A 24,476-nucleotide genomic window follows, 5' to 3' on the forward strand; every position below is an offset into this window, starting at 1 on the left:
TTTTATTTTGTGTTTCCATGGTTACACCTTTTAAATCCATCTTTCTCATTTTATTTTAATTTCTTCGAATTATTTTAGTATCAGTCGTCATTGTTTGGCGAGAAAATTTTGCATGATGTTTTTTTTCTTTCATTTAATCCTGGTTATTGAATATACGTCACTTGACGCAATGGTTTTTTTTTCAAGGTAGACCGAGCAAAGCCGGGCAACGCAGCTAGTACTTAATAAAATTTCTAAATTACTGGGATTATATTTTTTTCTTTTTAGTTTTTATGCAGTCGGGTTTTTTGTTTTTATTTAATAATTATTTTTTATTTTACCCTTCTTAGTTAATTTTCATTGACTTAGTTATTATGATCATAAGACGAAAAATTTCGCAATCTTGTCATTTTATTGAGAAAGTTTATATCGTGAAGGTTATTAAGTAATTTCCGGTGGTCTAAACTACTGATTATTAGTCCCTCTAGGGATCTTAGTCGGCTTAAAACTACATATGCTTGACCTTTAGCAAAAATGCAGCGCGAACTTTAGTCAACCACAGCTATACTAACAGCACAAAAAAAGCGTCAGTCAAATGGTTCTCCCAAAACTAATAAAGCCCGTCAAGACAGTACACGTCGCAAAACGCAGTACCCTGAATCACGACAAAAACAAATGCCACATGTTAGAGATGAAAATCGAATTAGTAGACGTAGTGGACAAAAAATTCAGGCAGCGAAAACGCTACCTGCATTTGTCTCACCACGCAGGTAGCGTGCGACACGATTCCGAACTGACAATATAGCGACTGGTTGTTGATATGGTGAATTTTGATTACTGTCATGTGTTTAGTGACACTCCCACGGTTAAGACAAATCAATTGACGTAATATTTATGAAAATCGGCCAAGGCGTTTAGCCTGTATAACGCCACATAGGAACAAATATACATACATAGACTCATAAACACATTACCCTCCTTTACGTCGCGCAAGCGCAGTCGGGTAATAAGGGGCTAAGGAAAACATTTCATGATTCAAGTTGAAAGTTATTTTTTTATAGTTTTCATACCTAATATAATATATAAATAATCTAGTAAACTGTTTTGTTGTTTGCTTAACTTGTGCTTGTATATAATTGTTATCTCAAGACATTGATTTTTATCATTTACTTTTACGATGTGAAATAAAACTTAAATGCTTTATGTATTTCATCTGTGATGATATTCTGAAAAACTACGTTTCCAGTTTTGTGAAAGCGAAAGCCAGAAACATTATTATTTGACTTGAGAAAAGCCTCGAAGAATCACATAAGAAACAAAAACAATATCAAATTTAAAATTCGCTATCGATCAAAAGTTGAGATGAAGTACTGAATAATGATTTGAATGGAGGAAAGCCTTCGAAAATAAGGGACTTAAATTTCAATTAAAGGTTTTTTTTCGCAGAAATTAAGGGGTTTTAATTAATTCCTTCTGAACTAAGATTGATATTTCGAAAAATCCTTTTTTAGTGGATACTTTAGTAATCACTAGCTGCGTTGCCTGGCTTTGCCCGGTCCACCTTGAAAATAAAAATTGTGTCAAGTGACGTATATTCAACAATCAGGCGTAAAAAATAAATTAAACATCATGATTTCCTTTCTAAGCAATGACTTATATTAAAATACTTTTAAGAAATTAAATCTAGAAAGATGGATTTAAAATGCGTAACCATGGAAACACAAAATAAAATAAGTTTAAAGAATTAAAATGCGAAAGAAACTGGTTCACAATTTGAATGAAATCGAGATTTCTGAAACTCGATTTAAAAAGGCTTGTAACTTTTTTTCCTTTCGAGATAAAAGCTTATTTTTTGCGACCATAGGTCGAGTTAGATCTGGAGTAAAAAAGGTCGCTTTTTCCCAATGGCGTCAAAAGGAAAGCTGTGAGACAATTCCTTCACTTTTTATTGATTTATTTAATGAAGAAAGTAGTACCTAAATTTCAGCTAAGCCTAAACAAATTCGAGCTAAAAACGCAAATAACTCCTGCTGTAATAAAGTAAGAGCATTGAAACAAATTGCGTAGAACGTGGAAAATTCTACCCTTTCTAACGATATGTAATATTAGTATGTGTAAGTAATTTTTCTCCCCATATTTGAGAATTTATGTGAAAATTGGACGTAAATTGGAATAAAAAAAGAACTATTCATCGAATTTTATTCGAACTGGTTTGCAAACCTTTTCAGGACTTAAAGGAACAAATTGTGAAAATTTTAGCGCAATCGGCCGGGTAGTTCTCGAGTTTTGCGAGTTCAAACACACAGACGCTTTTGTGGGACTTCATTTTGTACTATGTAGAGATGTGGACATGCTTGCCAAATTTCAAGTTTGAGGCTTCAGCGGTATTGGCAGTGTGTTGACCAGTCGCAAATTCATTATTACTTCCAAAAAAAATGTTTTAAAGCGTTATTCGAGAAAATTACAGATTCTAAGTATAGTTTTAGCTCAAGAAATCAAAAAAAGTTATTATTAAAAATCGAAATACATTTTTCTTTAGATTGAACACTATACTCCACGGAGAAATTTGAATCCGACAAGTGACTTTGTATGGAATTAACTTTACCAGAAAGAGCTTACGTAGGCATGTACAAAAACGAGTTTTTGATTTGATTAGAGTAGACCGGGCACGTTTACGCAGTGCCCTTTTTTCAAAACGAATTATAACTGGAGAGCCCTACAGTCATGACATATTGATGCTGCTACCTAGCAAATATCCTCACAAGATTTTGAGCATCAGTCGAGTTCCGGTCTAGCATGCAGAAAGAATAATTTCTTTTCTACTAAGTCGAGTAAATTTTGAGTTGAATGGTTTGAAGCTTATTGTGAATAAATAATACTTAGTTAAGAAAAAACAAATACAGTAAAACCTCAATAAGTAGTCGACCGGTTAAGTGGTCACTTCGTTTAACTGGTCGTTTTTCTTTGGTCCCGAAAAGGTCTCATTCACAGTAATGTAAAATGATCTTCCTTTACTAGTCACCAAATTTAATTTTACCCGGTTAACTAGTCACTCAAAACTTGTTTTCTAAAATTCCTTTTCCTTATCAGATCTTAGAAAATAGTGTCGGACTTAGTTGAAAGGCTGTTTGATAGTCATTTTTCCTTGAACTCTCGATCCTCCGTTCTGGTCGTTCAAAGCATAATTCTTGCTGTGACTCTGCCGAGTGCCAAGAGTATGAATCAAACTCCTTTCAGCAAGACATACAAAATCTAATACTTGGAGAAAGTTAGTCAGTATTTAACATCCGTTCAAAGAACTACAAACACAGAATTTAAAGCTTGATGTATGTTAAAAAAGATCATTCTTTTCCGTAAGCAACAACTTCATGAGTAGACATTGAAGGAATGTATTAATGTACCGTAAATACATTAAAATAAGTTGTTGTTATTCAGTAATGTATATAAGTAAGAGAAAATAAAACAAAGTAACTATCATTAGTATTTTCCCCCCTTTTTAATATTTCCACTAATTTATAGACATTGATTACATAAGCTATTGTTTTTATCACAGTCTGTGCATCTTTACGCACGTTCTTAGCATCTTACTTCTAAACGTGGCCTGACGCTTTTTTCGCTCCCAACTGTATCAAAACTTATTAGTATTTTCAGGCTATTAAGTTTTGAAAATCACCATTTAATTTTTAATAGAGGTACAAATTAGTATCTAATAACTTACAATCATGTTGTGCTGTCTTCATGCCCGTTCAGTTTTTAACCTACTTCAAACATGGAGGGTATGATTTCGTATTGCGGCTTTTTATGTGTGTTTTCGAATTATTCCAACACTACTGGACCGATTTGAAATATTTTTTTTGTTTGGAAGGCTATACTTCCCAGATGGCCCCATTGTAATTTGGTCTGTATCTGATAAGGAGTCCCGGAGAAATCGAAGAAACTTTAAATTTCATACGTCATGGTCACGTGGTGTTGCTGTGATCGGTGTATTTTCACACCTAAGGTTTTGGCTTTCTCTTAAACGATATTTAATTCTCGCGGCACATGGATGATTAATTTTCGCAACGCTGCGCCGCATGGTAATTTTTTATTATAGGTGTTACTAATGTATTTATTATTGCGTAGCAAAACAGTAAATTAAATATATTTTGCTACTTTAATAACTGAATCAATTATCTTAACATTTTATTTACTAATAAATAAATTTATTTAGGCACTAAAATATAAAGTTCTTTATTCAATATTCCAATTTTTAAATATATTTAGTGTTCAGTTGAGGGGAATTGAATACAGAACACCCCTCCCCCACGATTTAACTTTTTTATTTTAATAAAATACATTATAACTGTGTATGATTTCTGAAATTTAATCAATATTCTGGATTTACTATTTCACGACGCCGCCAGTTCAATTTGAAATTAGGGTTATATTAATTAGCAGGCTTCAAAAAAAGGAGGAGGTTCTGAACTCGTCGGATTTGTTTTTCCTTTGTACAATGTTCCATAAATACTCGAAGACGCCTGTACCCAGGGGCGTGCACAGGGAGGGGGAAGGGACACCTGTTGGCCCGAGCCTAGAGGGGGCCCAATATTTTTGTAACTAACGGTGAAATATAGGGGTAAACTATATGGAGAGGGGCCCGGAAAAGTCATTTGTGATGGGCTCCAAAATTTCTGTGCACGCCCCTGCCTGTACCGATAAGGAAAAGTCTTTTTTCTTTTTTGTTTGATACAGCATAGTTCCTCGGCGGTCTAATGTTAATCAAGTTCAGGCTTGATGAAATTGAAGGAGCTCTTCAAATATCATACTCACATTTAAATCGATTTGTACTTTATTAACTTTGTATATCGTCTCACTTAGTGAACCGGTTATTATGATTTTTTTTGTTTTGTTTAGTGGTGGTTTTGTTTAGGGGTGGTCTAACTTAGGTTCCAAATCTTTGATTTACCCTATTTGTTCTTTAGGTAAAAGTTAAGGGTAAAACAATAAATTTCATGCAATTTCCCTCACAAACAATTAAATATAAAACCCATTGATAAACAAAGGCCATAAAACAAAGGTTTATACTTTCTTTACCTATAGTTAAAGAAAGTACTAAAAATATATTTTATTAAGAGTAATGATAATGAAAATTTTGAATTAAATATTCTCTGAAGCAAACATAAAATTCATTCTAGTGGAATTTTTAATCTTCATCTATAGTTGGGCCATGTGAAGAAACATGCGACTTTTATCACGAGTTACATGACACTAATTGCGAAACATAAATTACAATTTACAATATTGCAATTCTAAAATTTGCAATTTTACAAATTACAACTTAAAGCGATTTCGTTTTTTTTTAGTGACTCTTGTATTTGTTTTCGGAAAGCAAACTTTGATAAAGTTGAACAAATGATGAAGACAATTTTTTTGTACATAGTTACGCATTTGAAAAAGCCTTGATTCACAGTCGTCGGAAGCCTCCGAGACGCTCGCCGTGTTATTTACACCACTAAAAAGCAAAAAATAAATTACTTTTAAATAAATAAAAATAATAATTAAAAAAAAAAAACGCCTTCAAAAATACCCAGGAACTAAAAAGCAAAAAATAACTGATTACACTTACATTCTATTTCCTACCCAAACATAGAAATGAAATTTATTTTACAATTCCAGTACAAAAATCAGCTAAACTAAACACAGAATTATAAAATAAACACTGATTTAAATTACTAAACGATGAATTATTTTAAATACCTAACTAATTATATACGATCTCTTAATTTTTAATAACCTTTTGAAGTCGGGGCCTCCTATAAACTACTACCTAACGTAACTGAGTAGGTTTAAAGACTAATTTCGCGTATAGTTAAATTAGTGTTTAATTCAGGATTCGGTGGGCTGTCAGTTACGTTATGTAGTTGTTTATAGGAGACCCCGACTTCAAAAGGTTATTAAAAATTAAGAGATCGTATATAATTAGTTAGGTATTTAAAATAATTCATCGTATAGTAATTTAAACCAGTGTTTATTTTATAATTCGGTGTTTAGTTTAGTTGATTTTTGCACTGGAATTGTAAAATAGATTTCATTTCTATGTTTGGGTAGGAAATAGAATGTAAATGTAATCAGTTGTTTTTTGCTTTTTAGTTCCTGGGTATTTTTGAAGGCGGTTTTTTTTTTATTTAAAAGTAATTTATTACTTTATATACACTATTCAGTCTGTAGTAAATTTGATTTATTTTAACGATGGTGAGACATATGTTCATCAAAACACTAACAGAACCACGTTAGGTGTCAAATTAAATATAGGTAAACGTGCCCCGTTTCCGGGGCAAGTTCACGCAACCGACTTAGACTCAAAAATAATTTTTTTAACGGTTAAAAACACAAACTGAGCAACAACTGAATATACCAATTTTGACTTCATTAACTGCTTCATAAAACCGCAATGTCTAAAATTGCCTAAGTTAAAACATAAAATTTAGAAAATTCATTGAAAAAAATCTGCGTAAACGTGCCCCGGTCTACCCTATACTTTCTGTTCGAACAATCAAAACATTTTACCTCTAGCTGCGCAGGGTTACTAATACTAAAAATGCTAAAAATACTAAATAGACCAACTTTACAATTTCAAACCAGACGATAATTTGAATTGTTGATGAAGTCAGAGCGATATTCGATCGATCATTTTGGCTATTAATATACATATATGAAGATATGCGCTTTTGAACTCATGACTTTATGCCGATTGGCAATTAATACCATTTGTTTTTGAAACGTTAATTGAATACAGAAAGGGTTTTTCAGAATGTACAACCATTTTCTCGAGAAATGCCTTGCAGTGCCCTTATGTAAAAGCCATGTTCCAAAATCTTGGTTTGCTCAAGTCAATGAACAGTTTTTTGCAGCTGAAAAATATTTTGGGATAAACTCTACTAGATTTCATGTTGCTTTTGGGGGAACAAATATAGGAACCGCCACTTATAAAAAACTCCGCTTTTTAAAATAAAATCTTGAAGAACCGATTCATTGCAATATCAAAACATTTTAAAACTTTCCTTTAATAAAATCATTACCGCCGTTTCATAAAATCAAGCTTTTGAAGAACATACTTTAAAACTTGATAAAGACCGTTGAAGTAATTTAAAAATTGCAACATACATAATACATTTCAAACTTATGCTGCACAAGGAAGTGAAGGAATCGGTCTTGGGAGGTGAGGTAATCTCAGTGACAAATTTTCAATAGATGTCAGAATAGCGCATGTTGTTATACGATGCAATTTAGTCTAAAGCATTGAGAAGGAATAGATGGAGAGAGTGCAACCCTACTATCTCGATACGGCAACAGTACCATGTGACCTGGGGAGCAATTTCGAGTTGACCGTAACCGCTGAAGCCATTCATGATAACAACCTTTAACTGTAGAAGGGAAAAATTAGATTTATAGTAATAGTGCAGTATTCTAGCATTGTAAACTGTGAGGAAAAAGCCGCACCAGGAGGTCCAGTAACTTTTCTCTAGCATGTACAAATGTTTTTTACTTCTAAATAAAGAAAAAATAACATTTATATGCATTCAACGAGTACATATTCCACAGTTGCCTAAAATTTTTAAATTTTTGTACTTATTTTACCTGTAAAAGTTATAAAACATTGTATATCTTGAGTGCAAATAACATTTTAGTTCCATAAAAACACTTTTTACTTAACTAGTAATTATTTTAACGGCTCTTAAGCATTTTGTGTACATTTGCCTTGTTGGCGAGTATCTTCTCGCCAAGCTCCTGTGAACAGCAGATGCGAGAATAAAGATTTGCTATTTTTATGTTTCAATTTAAATACTAGTATGTCTGCAAGGGTCGGATTAGCCATAGAGCAGAAGTAGCAAATGCTACGGGCCCCGCACTTCTGGAGGCCCCGCGCCGTGAGAAAAATTCCAGAAAAAAAAATACTTTCCGTACTTTAAATCGTTTAAATTTCTCTCTACATTTCTCTTTTTATTTATATTTAGCTTTTCTAAACGCTCAGGTAAATTAAAAATCTTATTTTTTCGATAGATTGCTTTTCAGAAATTTCTCCCAATTGAAGTCTTAAAAACGCAATTTTAGTTGATCTTTCTTAGTGGAAGGAGAAAAAGCTCCGTTGGGTCAGAAAAGTTTCAAAACTGACCTAAAAATTACAATTTTAGGCAAAGTTAAAAAAAAAAAGTTTTGGTTGTTTCTTAGAGGAAAGGGGAAGGGGTTCTTTCCTGAAATTGTGCTCAAAACTGAAGTCAATTTCAGGCTATCTTTGGGAGGAAAGGGTTTGAGGGATCGACCCATGGTATAGCTGAAAACAAAATTTTATGCTATGTGGGAAGATTAGAGAAAGGGATGAGGGTCTGAACTCCCCCACAAACAATTCTGACTTCAAGTTTCAGACCGTGGTTTTAGATTATCACTGGAGACGTTATCGGGGGGGGGGGGGGGGGGGGGGGTTGCTTCGCAGAATGTTAGAAACTAAAATCTTCAAGACGCAGGCTATCTTTAGTTCTAATTTTAGGTAAAGAGTGATGCTTTGGAGCCTTTTCCCCCGAATGTTGAGAAGCTAGGGAAGTAGGTGGGCATTCTCCTTTCGAATTTTATTGAAATTTTTAAAAAATTAAGGGTTTTCTCCGGAATTTAGGGTCTAAAAACTCAAATTTAAGCAATTTTTGTTGATAGCAGGAGAAGGAGGATGCTGAAATTCTTAAAGCACAAATCCTAAAACCACATTTTAAGGCTCTCTTTGGTGATGTTAGACAAGAGAGGAAAAAGGGTTACCATCCAGAAATTGTTTAAAAGTGCTTTCTTCTTAAATCTTTTAAAATTGGAGTCCTGAAAAGGTAATTATTAGTCATCCTAAACTCTTCTTGGTTACTTAACTTAATGACAATTTATCACCCTCAAAATATTCCGCCCGTGACACGACCCGTAGATCCGGCACTGTAAACAACAATGAGCAAAATTAAGAGATCATGATAGAAGAAAAGAAAAAGATTCTGAGACTTTACACTTACGCTGAGCGAAATAAATGAATTGTTAAGAGAATATTATTTTTTGATGATGTAAAATAATTATGTGTAGAAGAAAAGCTTTAAATATCGTTTTTAATTTTTTCCTCTGAGTGGGAGGGAACTAAAAAGCTGCCACCCATGTCCCGAACCTAACCCCTTTCTTTTGCATCACCAAAGGTAGCCGAAAACATTTTTTTATTCGAACTTGAAATTCAGAAAAATTCAGGAAGAAAACTGTTTAACATAATCGAAAACCCGCTAAAACTGCTTTCTGGAACTTCAGTTTCGAAAAACTTCCATGGGTGTAATCTCGAGCCCGATCCCGTCCTATAACGTCTTCTAATAAAGTGGCCTACAAATGTGTATTTTGGACTATAATTTCAAAAAATTCCCCCCCCCCAATGGGAGTATACCTCTCCCCCTCCAACATGGTTAACAATGGTCTAAAATGCACTTTTGAGACTTAAACTTCAAAAATTTTCCGGGTTGCCTCGGAGAATGCCTGAACCCCATCCCATACCGAAACGTAACCTGCGATGGCCTATCTATCACGTTTTCACAACTTCACTTTCGAGAAATTTCCAGAGGATGGCTTTCGCGAACTCCGCCCCAAAATCACCAAAGAACGTAAAAAAACACCATTTCAGAGTATATAATTTCAAGAATTTTTGCTTAAATTTTTTTTTAGATTAATAACAGATAATAAATTCAAAAATTTTCCAATGGGACCTCCTTAAACGCCACTCTTTCCTCTCTTTACAGCATCATTAAGGATAATTTACAGTTTTATTTGAGACTTCAATTTTAAAAAACCTCCTGAAGAGTCGCTGTGAACCCAAATTTTTTCCTTTGATCTTACCTAGGATGCAATCGCGTTCTTTGACTACAGTTTCTCCAAATAATGGCATCCGAATCTTCTTTTCCTAATATGATCAGGGGTCATTAGAATTGAGTTTTTAGAATTGAAATATCGAAAATTTTCCGGGGGTAATCCCCCGGACCACCTTTACTTATATCGTCCAAAGATTGCGTTTTTGGAATTAAAAGTTAAAAACATGTAGTAACGGGAAGACGAGGGGCAATAGAAGGGAATCATAACTGTCGTAAAGCTCTAAAACTACATCCACATTTATATATTCATGCAAGTTAACCACCCACCGTCCGCAAGTTAACCACCCCATAAGTACACCTCCTGTCTCCATGATGAAGTGCTATATTATTTACTATACCATTCGAAAACGAGGGCCCCTTGGAAACATTTGCTACGGGCCCCGCGCTGGCTTAATCCGGCCCTGATGCCTGCGTATGAAATCATTTCAAAACATTGATTACAATACATATGAATCCATAAATTTTCAGTCAATAACAGAACACTTTAAACTATTTGTACATGCCCGTCATTTTAGGGAATAAACATCAAAATACATGAAAAATGCAATTACATTATATTTTAAAATCCGGAAAGAAGTGGAGAGAGGGAATTTGAATGATGGGCCTGCATTTGTATCCGTTATTTATTTATTTATTTATTATGCGGTAAGGAGTTGGAGCCAGAGTTGTGTGTTCCCTGATTTGTAGCCCCGACTTCATAATAAGTGCCGTCGCGTCGTCTGAAAAATATTTAATGCCAAAAGAGCGATTGCGTGTCAAAACGCGACAACTTCCCATCCAAACAAGTCACCTGATCTGGGAAACATTGGGTCCGAAGCTTATTTCACTGAGACATTCGAATCATTTCTCCTTTCGAATTTTATTGAAATTTTTAAAAATTTAAGGGTTTTTTCCGGAATTTAGGTCTCAAATTTAAGCAATTTTTGTTGATAGCAGGAGAAGGAGGATGCTGAAATTCGTAAAGCACAAATCCTAAAACCACATTTTAAGGCTCTCTTTGGTGATGTTAGACAAGAGAGGAAAAAGGGTTACCATCCAGAAATTGTTTAAAAGTGCTTTCTTCTTAAATCTTTTAAAATTGGAGTCCTGAAAAGGTAATTATTAGTCATCCTAAACTCTTTTTGGTTACTTAACTTAATGACAATTTATCACCCTCAAAATATTCCGCCCGTGACACGACCCGTAGATCCGGCACTGTAAACAACAATGAGCAAAATTAAGAGATCATGATAGAAGAAAAGAAAAAGATTCTGAGACTTTACACTTACGCTGAGCGAAATAAATGAATTGTTAAGAGAATATTATTTTTTGATGATGTAAAATAATTATGTATAGAAGAAAAGCTTTAAATATCGTTTTTAATTTTTTCCTCTGAGTGGGAGGGAACTAAAAAGCTGCCACCCATGTCCCGAACCTAACCCCTTTCTTTTGCATCACCAAAGGTAGCCGAAAACATTTTTTTTATTCGAACTTGAAATTCAGAAAAATTCAGGAAGAAAACTGTTTAACATAATCGAAAACCCGCTAAAACTGCTTTCTGGAACTTCAGTTTCGAAAAACTTCCATGGGTGTAATCTCGAGCCCGATCCCGTCCTATAACGTCTTCTAATAAAGTGGCCTACAAATGTGTATTTTGGACTATAATTTCAAAAAATTTCCCCAATGGGAGTATACCTCTCCCCCTCCAACATGGTTAACAATGGTCTAAAATGCACTTTTGAGACTTAAACTTCAAAAATTTTCCGGGTTGCCTCGGAGAATGCCTGAACCCCATCCCATACCGAAACGTAACCTGCGATGGCCTATCTATCACGTTTTCACAACTTCACTTTCGAGAAATTTCCAGGGGATGGCTTTCGCGAACTCCGCCCCAAAATCACCAAAGAACGTAAAAAAACACCATTTCAGAGTATATAATTTCAAGAATTTTTGCTTAAATTTTTTTTTTAGATTAATAACAGATAATAAATTCAAAAATTTTCCAATGGGACCTCCTTAAACGCCACTCTTTCCTCTCTTTACAGCATCATTAAGGATAATTTAGTTTTATTTGAGACTTCAATTTAAAAAAACCTCCTGAAGAGTCGCTGTGAACCCAAATTTTTTCCTTTGATCTTACCTAGGATGCAATCGCGTTCTTTGACTACAGTTTCTCCAAATAATGGCATCCAAATCTTCTTTTCCTAATATGATCAGGGGTCATTAGAATTGAGTTTTTAGAATTGAAATATCGAAAATTTTCCGGGGGTAATCCCCCGGACCACCTTTACTTATATCGTCCAAAGATTGCGTTTTTGGAATTAAAAGTTAAAAACATGTAGTAACGGGAAGACGAGGGGCAATAGAAGGGAATCATAACTGTCGTAAAGCTCTAAAACTACATCCACATTTATATATTCATGCAAGTTAACCACCCCCCGTCCGCAAGTTAACCACCCCATAAGTACACCTCCCGTCTCCATGGTGAAGTGCTATATTATTTACTATATCATTCGAAAACGAGGGCCCCTTGGAAACATTTGCTACGGGCCCCGCGCTGGCTTAATCCGGCCCTGATGCCTGCGTATGAAATCATTTCAAAACATTGATTACAATACATATGAATCCATAAATTTTCAGTCAATAACAGAACACTTTAAACTATTTGTACATGCCCGTCATTTTAGGGAATAAACATCAAAATACATGAAAAATGCAATTACATTATATTTTAAAATCCGGAAAGAAGTGGAGAGAGGGAATTTGAATGATGGGCCTGCATTTGTATCCGTTATTTATTTATTTATTTATTATGCGGTAAGGAGTTGGAGCCAGAGTTGTGTGTTCCCTGATTTGTAGCCCCGACTTCATAATAAGTGCCGTCGCGTCGTCTGAAAAATATTTAATGCCAAAAGAGCGATTGCGTGTCAAAACGCGACAACTTCCCATCCAAACAAGTCACCTGATCTGGGAAACATTGGGTCCGAAGCTTATTTCACTGAGACATTTGCTATGGCTCCCTCCATTAGTATTCCTTCTCAATGGTCTAAAGAGAAGAATGTAATGTTGTAAGTGTTACAAAACGTTTTATAAACTTTCGAAAGAAATTGAATTTTTAGTCTTGAATTCTGTTTAGCGAACAGTATTACGCCAATATTTTAAGACCTTTGTGCAAATAAAAAATGTACTCATGTTTAATTAAAGTGTCAACTGTTTGAAACACTTAAAATAAAAATGGATGAAGTTATTCATTTCTCTTTCAGAGTACTTAAGCTGTAGAAAAGAGTATTTAACCTTAGAGAACCTTTGAAACATTTTTTTTTTTTTTGAAATTGTAGGCATGGAAATCTATAAAATCAGTGGCTTTGTAAAATCAAATGTCATCGTAATGAATGTGAAATTAATAAGCGGTGGGCACTGTAGGAATATACATACTAGACATCTTTGCAAGCGTTTGCCTATAACTTGGTCAAAACCAGTTTTGTATAGGCGGGAGAAAATGTAACCTTAAACTTCCATTATTGCATGGTGCATGGCCGCACTTAATTCGCATAGGCCGTGACAATCACTGAAATTCATGGCAACAAAGAGGGCGCTACAGGCAATCCCTGTTGGGCCGTGGTGGCCTGATTGGTAAGGCGTTGGACTTGTGACCGGAGGGTTCCAGATTCGATCCTTGCCGGATCGAAGATCCACCGTCTTCATTAATGATGACTAAGGGATGTTAAATATGCTCGTGGTCACAAAGTCCTCCAAGTGAAACGATACCTCTGGGGGTGCTGGATCAGGGATTGCTCGGTTTCTGGTCTGGTTCAAAAATTCAGAGCTGTCTTTAGGTTCCTATCCAACTGGTTAAGCTACAAATAGTGGCAGGTAAGGGGGACTCCGGAGTGAAAAGTGAAAGGCAATTCCTGTTTTCCATTCTTACAATCAAAATATCTAATCCCAGTCGAATCCAAAAGAAATAAACTTTGAAACGTTGCCGATGATTGGTGGATACACAGGATTGGGTTCAAAGCCTCTTGCGGGCAAAATGGGCGACATATAAAGTTTCGAATTTTTCGAGAGGAAAAGGAAAGCGTATTACAAATCCAGAATTGATGCTATTATTACTCACATCATGCTTATTCGATTAATACGAATGCACCATCTTCTTTTTCGAAACCAATTCCAGATCATTTGGTTCCAGATTTGTTACAAGCGTTCTTAGTATCGAATGAAGAGATTGGTAGTTTTGGAAGGTACCCGAACATAATTTTCGATTCCTAACATTAACCATAATTGGATCAGCTTCGCAGATCAAAATATGGCTCGCGGACCGTAGGTTGGGCACCATTGCTATATCGGTTTTGACACACGCACAGAGGAGTATTCGTACCAAAAACCTGGCCAAAAGTCGAAAATGGAAAGTAGGGTCAATCTCTCTCTTTCATACGTTTTCGGACAACTGATTGGTTACTACGTCATATTCTATCCCATGAAACCTCTCCACCTTCATTAAGCACCATATGAGGGCTTTAAGCTCAGTCATTGTTGAATCTGCACTGCTGTTTTCGTAGAGGCTGCATTTGTTGGTCAAATTCTGTCGGCTGTATCAGGTGCTGTTTTTGGAATTAAAGAATAACCCTAATGGAGATGGAAGACGAAGGTATATACTTTACTATGATATACATTCAATATAACTTTTACTTCAAGAAATATTTTTGCGAAGCATTTTGAACAACTATAAAAACGCTGCTCGACTTTCTGAAATTTTTTTTTAACTGAAAGGTATTTGTATGTGTTTCAGGCACTTCCGGGCTACAATTCGGGTATCAAAATGAAGTTCAGTGTTCCCTTAAAATAGATTTGAAAGAAAATTTACCCCATTTTTACCCCCCTGTGTTTAAAACAGGTTTAAACTTAATGATGTACATTTGCTTTTTTTCTTTTGGGTTTGCACATAGTGTCATTTCCTTTCAGGATCTTCAAGGAAGTTTAAAGAAATGACAAAAAAAGTCATTAGATGTCATAATGCAAAAGTGCCCATCCAAGAAAATAGATGAAAAATTCATATTTTTTCAGAAACATCTTGCAGAAACAACCAAATGTTCAGAAAGTGAGCTTAATGAATTAAAACACTCTTTAAGTCATTTTAAGACCGATTTCAAGAGAAAGTGGGCTACTGCTAAGTGTTTGGAGGATCGTTTTTTAAAAAAGAATGAGCAGTGGCTCAGCAGTTTCCTCAAATTTGCTGTTTGGAGCGCCGAGAAAAATGGAAGACCAACTAAGGACTTAGTCGAATTAAGTGAAAGAGGCAAAAGAAGAACAATAAAAGATTTGAGGGTTGACGTACCCATGGAGGAGTTAGGCTACTCAAATAAGTCAACGAGCAGAAAGAAATTCTGACGTGTCTGAAATAACCAAAGACATAACTTTAAAGCTCACAAGAGCTACAAAATTTGAAAGGCTATTTCTTCTGCAAAGAAAAATGAAAATAAAAAACACACTCCGTCTGTGACCTTGGCAATCTTTGTGGAGGGCCAGTGACCATAAGATCGATACAGAAAAAATTTGCAATTTGCACGTACGAAACTGCAGAGCTTTATTTGCAGCTATATACTAAGTGGAATCCAATATCATCCACAGTTCACAAAGTTTTAATACACGGTCCTGTCGACATATCCTATTTTATACAGCCAATCGGACATCTCTCGGAAGAAGCTGCTGAAGCTAGTAACATATTTCAAGCGCTACAGGCAAAGCTTCTCTCGTAAATTTTCACGCGTGATGTACAATAGAGACGTACTAAACACAAGTTTTTTTAACCTCTGACCCACTCAGAACCCGACTAACTAAAAAGGAGTCCCAAGCCCCACAATAATTTTGAGGCCCCCTGAAGGCTATTATTTTAAAAATGAGTGTATTTTTTGTATAGTTGTAATGCTATGCATAATTCTTTAAGTAATTCGGGGCCCCTTAGGAAGAGGGGACCCCAGGCCCAGGTCTAGTAGGCCTGTGCGGTAATCAGGCCCTGGCATCCACTAATCAGCAGCAATAGACCACAGCCACGTAAGAAAAGCACATCATTTTCTTCTGAAACAATATGTCTTCTGTTTTCTGAAATGCCGAGAGTGCAAAATGTGATCAGCGATGAAGAAGCCGAAGATGAAAGCGACGCATCAGATTTTGATAATTAATTTTTAGCTTAACATTTTTTCTACTATTTTTAAAAAAATACACATTAAATAATACCTTATATTGCTGCTATGTAAATTTCCTTTTGAAAAACGACATGAAATAATTTTGGCCAGATTTTTGAATCAAATACTCCACCGTGCAACGCAGAGTTCTTTCTAATCGTTGTAAGTCTTTGAATCATGGTATTTAGACACACGGCAGTGTGTCAGCCAAGTTCGAAAATCAGGTGACACATCTGCCAGTGTGTATCTTACACGAATCATTTCAAGCTACTTTTGACCCCCTCATTTCTCAAAAACTATTAAATCTACGTACTTGAAATTTTGTATGTCTAATAGAGCTGCATAGTAGACCAATAATCCTAAATTTCATGAGTGTACCTCTTATAGTTATGGATTTATTAAGATCTGAAAAGTGTCATTTTTAACACTGACTGACTCACTCACTCACTCACTCATCAAAATGTTTACGGACTTCCAAGTGTCTCACATACTTGAAGTTTGGCATAACGATAGATTTTCATGCATATGTAAAGGGAAAAATCTAAAAAGTCGAAAAAAATTACATTAAAGTAGCAAAAAATTACGCTATTTTTTATGAGCATCACGGCGTAATCACTTTACCGCGCGATTGCAAAATATTTCGTCAAATAAATCAAAACAAAAGGGCTCGTCAAACGTTGCCAAAACAAGGTTGTTGATGTTTTAAATTAACAATTAAATTTCTAACCAAAATGGGGCTTTAAACGAAACTTTAAATTCCGCTAAAATGAAAAATGATCCATCAAATAATTAAAATTGCAAATCTAGAGCTAAGCTTTTAAAATCAAACATAACCAGCTTTAAAATTTATAAAATCTTTAGATCTCAATTAAATGCAAAATTTTACAGGAGGAGCAAAAATGGCTGCAATAATTTCAACAATTGAGAAATATTTTCGCCAATTCTGCATATTTTACGATCTACGTTATGATTATCCCCTTGAACAATAAATTTCAGACAGATTTTGAGATGAGTCAGCAATTTTCCTAATTGTCGACAAATCTGAGGACGTCAAAGACCAAGAACTAATGTACTTTGGCCTTGCTGATAAATGGGAAAAACAGACGATTACTGCCTAAAATTGGCGATCGCACCCAGCCCCAGCTATCGAAATATCTTCAAAACTTCTAATAAAGAGAAACCGCAAACCAGTGAACCGCATAAGCAGGGGAAAAAAAGGAAATCATATAGTTCTATACGCTTTTGCATTTATAATCGTCTGAATTAGAACATAAACTTTGATTTAGCTTTTCAAAAAGTAATGATATCCCAACAAAACATAAATGTGAAAAAGAAGCCAAGTTCGGTCGAAATGAGGTTCGAGGTCGACGGTGTCACCGACAAAAAATAGCTCAGATCTAAACGGTTACCAAGTTCCATAGCAGTTCCACATAGATATTGGATTTTCCCATGTTCTTCAATTCATTAAGAAAACAATTTTTTACTTTCTTTGATATTGGATTTAAAACTCGGCAAGTTTGAAAAAAAAATTAAATAAATAAATAAATAAATAAAGCGATGACTAGAACTTGCCGCAAGTTTAAAATCCATTATCAAAGAAAGTAAAAAATTGTTTTCTAAAGAATTGAAGAACATGGGAAAATCCAATATCTATGTGGAACTGCTATGGAACTTGGTAACCGTTTAGATCTGAACTATTTTTTGTCGGTGACACCGTCTACCTCGAACCTCATTTCGACCGAACTTGGCTTCTTTTGCACATTTATGTTTTGTTGGGATACACGTTACCTGGAATATAGGGAGGAGAAATTTATGTAACGAAAACTAAACGCCAAGTGCAGAGAGTACGAGATAACAATAATCTAGGCACAGATTCCCTTCTTTCATCATATAATTTATTCAATGTGTATCACATAATCTATTTAATGCCATTTGCTTCAAACACATGTTCAAAGTGTGCCATAGCGTCTTCAACAGCATTGAAAGGTTTCTTTATCAATTGCAGAGACTTGGATATTAGAACTCCAATTGATAAAGACGCCAAAAAGACCTCATCTGACAGTACAAAAATAATTGCACTATACTGTGTTCGCCGAGAAAGATAGACTAGATGTAAACAAAGAAATACGCCATTTGGCAACCTCAATCACTTGTTTGGCTTGGACAAGAACGAATTGATGCCAAGCAAACGGCGAATGCGAATACGGTTTTATTATTCTAGTGAAAATCCAAAAAAAAAAAAAAAAACACAATTGTGAACCTTTTGTGTACTTGTTTGTTTATTTTCAGTCTATTTTTTTCATGAACAGATTACAGTATTTTCTTAATCGGTATTTATTTTTCCCTTGTTCCAGTTAACATAAATGTATACCAAGTTTAGATAACATATAAGGATGAGTTATACGAAGGTCTGAACAAGGCAACTTTATTTATAACCAACCTGTACAGTTGAATGTACCTTTTCTTCCGGACTGTACAGCTTCATGTAATGGTAGATTCCCTCTGCTATTCCTCATCCACAGGTCTGAGCCGTTGCTGTCGAGAATTCGCATTATCTCTAACTGCCCTTTAGCCGCTGCGCAATGAGCAGGTCTGAAAAAGATTAAAGATTGAACAAAAAAACTGGAAAAAAAAAAAAGACACTCACACAAACATCTTTGTCGTGACCACAGAGCAAAGAAATTACACTGAGAGGTCTATGGTAAAAAAACATATGAAACTGAAGCCGGAATTATGGAATACAGTAGACTCTCGTTTTACGCGGGACTTACGTTCCAAAGAAATGCCGCGTAAATCGAAACCGCGTAAATTGAGACCTAATACTAGTGTTAAAATAGGGATTTGGTTCCGGAGATAACAAAATATTTCATTCTAGTGATGATTAACTGTATAATAAGTTTAATGTGTACTTATATTGACTTTTATGCACAACACGCATAAAGAAAACATAAATTAATTTCGTGTTCTGCTTATAAAGAGGAACTGGCTATGATAGTATATAGTCTTTTGGCAGTCATTAAGAATATTTCTCGGTAATTCTTCGCAGAGCAATAACGCATCCATGATCACTTGCGTCATTTCCATGATAGCATCTTCCTTTACTAACAAATAAGAAAGATCATTTCTGTTGTCTAGGAATGGCTCAAAATTTTCAGTGTGAACGTTTTTGGTTGCGCGTCACCGACGTCGGTATCCTCGTTGCTTTTGTCCTCCTTTGTCACTCCAAAAAGCTCTTCTTCCAGTAATTTCTGAACTGTGTGAGTTTAATAACTTTACTTCTGGAAAGAGCTCTGGAACCAATCGCATAAAATGTCTCCAGGGGCTCAAGTTCGGTTATTAGCACGCCAAAATGCAGTTGATTACGTGTAATCTGCAATCCTTAGGAGTTTGGATTTTGAAAGAGGGGGAAATTTCATGTGTTTGAATTGCCGCATCCGCGTAAAACCGAAACTCATCTGCGTAAAATAAAATAAAGGTGTCAAATCTTAAACCGCGTAAAATAAACCCGCGTAAAACGAGGGTCTACTGTACATCGGTGCGAAGATGGGCGGAGTTATAATCGCTTCGCAAGAATGGTTATCACCAATCTCGCGCAGGGACCGAATAATGTAGCTGGCTGATTGTTTTACATTTTAATTCATGTTGTAATGCAATTTCAAAATGGTGCTTCATAAACTTGCAACAACATCTAGTGTTTAAATTAGCTACCAATTTAGATCCAGTAATAGAATGTTTCGGATCGAATTTTATCTCAATATATTGAGCGAGAAGCTAAGGATCTTAAGAGACACAGTGCAACTTCCGGTTTCAATTTCCTCGTCTCTTTACTCTATATGATCATGACATCGATTTTTTTTTCTTTCTTCTTTTTTTTTTTTTTGAAGTGAAATGTCTTACGCGAGAGCTTTGAAATTCTGACTCGCTTTTTGTGCGATTGTTTTCTAATTGTTGCCAAAATCAATGAAAAATAATAAAGTTAGTTTTGTTCATTCAGTCAAGAAATTTCAATTGTTTTGTTAGCCAATTTAGCAAATTGATTTCAAGGCTGAAAGCAATCAGTCAAAGTCAAGTTGTCAATTTAAAGAGTAATCCACATTGCTTTAGCTCAGCCTTAAAATTAGTTCATTAACTTAAAATTAACAAAATTAACTTTATAATAACTATTATTTTTCATTGTTTTTAGCAATAATTAAAAAGCACATTTCGAATCTTTTTCCTTCATTAAAATATACAATTTTGTGGTGAATATGCCTAAGTCAGGCGCAGAAAGAACAAGAGCGTAAAGTGAGATAAAACGTAAGGCTGAAGTGACAGTTCATTGTGTAAAAATCAGATAGAAGTTTCACTTTTTTTTATCTTAAGTAGGCCTGTATGACACACATTTTTTTTCTTCTTTTAATACAATAGCCCATTATTAAATATTGTAAATGAATTTAGCGCTGATGTTTTTTAAATCGGTTGACAACAGACGGAATTTTCGTTGTAAAGTTTTTGCGCACGACAATTTACTACGAAAATTTGCTAAAAAGGACCTCTTTCGATGCCAGCCGCATGCTGGTTGGCTCTAAGCCCCTTTTTGTATTACATCCCTAAATTTTACTTGAGCAATTTACTTGCGCTGTGAAAATTCAACAGAAAAGATGCTCGCTCGTGTTGTTGTTTTCCCTTTTGCCATGCAACAGGGTGGATAATTTGGCTACATCCAATTTCTTCCCAAGTTCCTCTCCCTCGAGACGTCACCTGTCAGATTATCCATTGTAGACACTTCCTTTGTCAAAGGAAACAAACTTTAAAAGCAGGTACAATGTGTCCGCCATTGCTGGTCACGCAAAATTTGTAAATCTCTGGATAGTCGCTCGCCAAAAGAAGAAGGATAACAGGCCAAATTGTTGCAATCCTTCCAAAAGAGTTCTCTCTTCACAGTTCTTCGAAAATTCTTGGAAACCGTGAAACTGCTCTTTGCAGTGCAACGGGTGGTAGAAAAGAAATAAGAGATGCGTCACAGCATTCAGTATATAGTCGTTCTCACTCATTTTATTTTTTAATTTAAGACTATTTCTTAACATACCTTCTCTGTCATAATCAGGGCCGGATTAGCCATAGAGCAGAAGTAGCAAATGCTACGGGTCCCTCGCTTCTGGGGGCCCCGTGCCATGAGAAAAAATTCCAGAAAAAAAACTACTTTCCGTATTTTAACCCGTTTAAATTTCTCTCTATCTTTCTCTTCTCTCTCGATTTAGCTTTTCTAAATGCTCAGATAAAATAAAAATCTTATTTTTTCGATAGATTGCTTTCCAGAAATTTCTCCCAATTGAAGTCTTAAAAACGCAATTTTAGTTGATCTTTCTTAGTGGAAGGAGAAAAAGCTCTTTTGGGTCAGAAAAGTTTCAAAAATGACCTAAAAATTACAATTTTTGGCAAAGTTTGGAGAACGGAGAATTGGGTTTTCTCTGGATTTTTTTTTCTTTTTTTAAAATGAAGTCAATTTTAAGCTACCTTAGGAAATTTAAGGGAGTTAGGGTCCTAAAACTTTCAGCTAATTCAAGCCTAAAAAAAGGAAGTTTTGGTTGTTTCATAATAATAAAGGAAAGGGGAAGGGGTTCTTTCCTGAAATTGTGCTCAAAACTGTAGTCAATTTCAGGATATCTTTGGGAGGAAAGGGTTTGAGGGATCGACCCATGGTTTAGCTGAAAATAAAATTTCAAGCTATGTGAGAAGATTAGAGAAAGGGATGTGGATCTGAACTCCCCCAGAAACAATTCTGACTTCAAGTTTCAGACCGTGGTTTTAGATTATCACTGGAGACGTTATCGGGGGGGGGGGGGGTTGCTTCGCAGAATGTTAGAAACTAAAATCTTCAAGACGCAGGCTATCTTTAGTTCTAATTTTAGGTAAAGATTGATGCTTTGGAGCCTTTTCCCCTGAATGTTGAGAAGCTAGGGAAGTAGGTGGGTATTCTCCTTTGGAATTTTTTTGAAATTTTGAAATCGAGATGGTTTAAGGGTTTTCTCCGGAATTTTTCGGATTTTAGGTTCTAAAAACTCAAATTTAAGCAGGAGAAGGAGGATGCTGAAATTCTTAAAGCACAAGTTCTAAAACCACATTTTAAGGCTTTCTTTGGTGATATTAGATAAGAGAGGGGAAAAGGTTACCATCCAGAAATTGTTTAAAAGTGGCTTTCTTCTTAAAGCGTTCGAAATTGGAGTCCTAAAAAGGTAATTATTAGTCATTTTAAACTCTCTTTGGTTACTCAACTTCATTTCAATTTATCACCCTCAAAATTTTCCGCCCGTGACACGACCCCGTAGATCCGGCACTAAACAACAATGAGCAAAATTAAGAGATCATGATAGAAGAAAAAAAAAAGATTCTGAGACTTCACACTTATGTAGAGTGAAATAAATGAATTGTAAAGAGAACATTATTTTTTGATGAACTAAAATAATTATGTGTAGAAGAAAGACTTTAAATATCGTTTCTAATTTTTTCCTCTGAGTGGGAGGGAACTAAAAAGCTGCCACCCATGCCCGAACCTTTTCTTTTGCATTACCAAAGGTAGCCGAAAACTTTTTTATTCGAACTTGAAATTCAGATAATTTCAGGAAGAAAATTGTTTAGCATAATCGAAAACCCGCTAAAACTGCTTTCCGGAACTTCAGTTTCGAAAAATTTCCATGGGTGTAATACCGAGCCCGATCCCGTCCTATAACGTCGTCTAATAAGGTGGCCTGCAAATGCGCGTTTTGGCCTATAATTTCGAAAAATTAAAATGGGTGTGTACCTCTCCCCCTCCAACATTGTTAACAGTATTCTAAAATGCACTTTTAAGACTTTAACTTCGAAAATTTTCCGGGTTGCATCGGAGAGTGCCGTAACCCCATCCCATACCGAAACGTAACCGCCGATGGCATACTATCTATCACGTTTTCACAACTTCACTTTCGAGAAATTTCCAGAAAATGGCTTTCACGAATTCCTCCCCAAAATCACCAAAGAACGTAAAAAAAATACCATTTCAGAGTATATAATTTCGAGAATTTTTGATTAAAATTGTGTTTTTAGATTAATAACAAATAATGAATTCAAAAAATTTTCCAATGGGACCTCCTTGAACACCACTTTTTCTTCTCTCTGCAACATCATTAAGGATAATCTAGTTTTATTTAAGACTTCAATTTTAAAAACCTGCCTGGAGAGTCGCTGTGAACCCAAATTTTTTACTTTGATCGCGTGCTTTGGCTTCAGTTTCTCCAAATAATGGCCTCCGAATCTCCTCTTCCGAATATGATTAGGGGTTGTTAGAATTGAATTTTTAGAATTGATATATCGAAAATGTTCTGGAGGTAAGCCCCCGGACCACCTCCCTGTATATTGTCCAAAAATTACGTTTTTGGAATTAAAAGTTAAAAGCGTGTAGTAACGGGAAGACGAGAGACAATAGAAGGGGATACCATCGTAAAGCTCTAAAACTGTATCCACATGTATGTATTCATGTACGTTATAAGTACACCTCCCGTCTCCATGAAGAAGTGCTATATTGTTCACTATATCATTCGAAAACGAAGGGCCCCTTGGAAGCATTTGCTACGGGTCCCGCGCTGGCTTAATCCGGCCCTGGTCATAATGCACGCTTTTTTGAAAAACATTACAAAATAATAGTAATTTTAAAATTAGAGCTTAGCTAATAAATTTAACGAATTAACATCGAGGATTAAACTTTTCAAGTGATGCAGGTTTTTGAGCTTTCTGTGATTCGAAGGAAGTAATCAGTTCAAAAGCGCTTTTAACAATCTTTTTTTTTTTTTTCAGTATAATTGTTCAAAATGGTTTTTGAATTCGAGCTTAAAAAGTTGCAATGTTTAGAGCAGATAATGGGAAACATAAGCTATTCTCTCTTTAAGCTTAATATATATATTTTTTTTAATGAAAGTCTATACTTAAAAAAAAAAAACAGGTAAATTTACCTTTAATTTAAAGAAGTTTCACCACAAATGAATTTCAAAACGATAAAACCTTCAAGATAAAATGCACCAAGATAAAATGCACAAAATGGTTTTTAATTCTGAAGACTATTTATATGAGTTTGGTTCGTTCTAAAAAAGTATCAAATGTACTAAATGGGTATATGATCTCTAGATGACAAAGCTCAAAAATTTGCATTTTATCTTTTCCCGTTATAACTAATTTAATTCTGGAGCAGCCAATACATTTGAAACTGCTTAGCTGCTATTAAGTTTAGCTAACCTTTAACAAATTTTGTATAATGAACATCCCAGCGGCGGGTGAGTCGTAAAGGGGGTTGACTGCCTCCTCACTCCTAAAAGTAAAGGGTTCCTTGCTCCCTCCCTTTTCGGAGGTAAAAATTAGTAATCGATCGAAAAATAATTTTCTGCTCAGTGGATTGATTTATATTTCGTGGAAAAAAAAA

At 35.2% G+C, this 24,476-nt stretch overlaps 1 protein-coding gene across 1 annotated transcript in view; it reads right to left on the minus strand.

The window, feature by feature from the left end:
• The window catches only part of LOC129220737 (ankycorbin-like), an 88,607-nt gene that overhangs the window by 13,462 nt on the left and 50,669 nt on the right, over positions 1-24,476 (minus strand). The window contains exon 6 of the mRNA XM_054855167.1: positions 18,507-18,640. Within this exon, the coding sequence (XP_054711142.1) occupies positions 18,507-18,640 (134 nt within the window). The remainder of the gene's footprint in view (positions 1-18,506; positions 18,641-24,476) is intronic.

This window comes from Uloborus diversus, chromosome 4 (genome assembly GCF_026930045.1).
Source record: "Uloborus diversus isolate 005 chromosome 4, Udiv.v.3.1, whole genome shotgun sequence".
Taxonomy (NCBI): Eukaryota; Metazoa; Arthropoda; class Arachnida; order Araneae; family Uloboridae; genus Uloborus; species Uloborus diversus.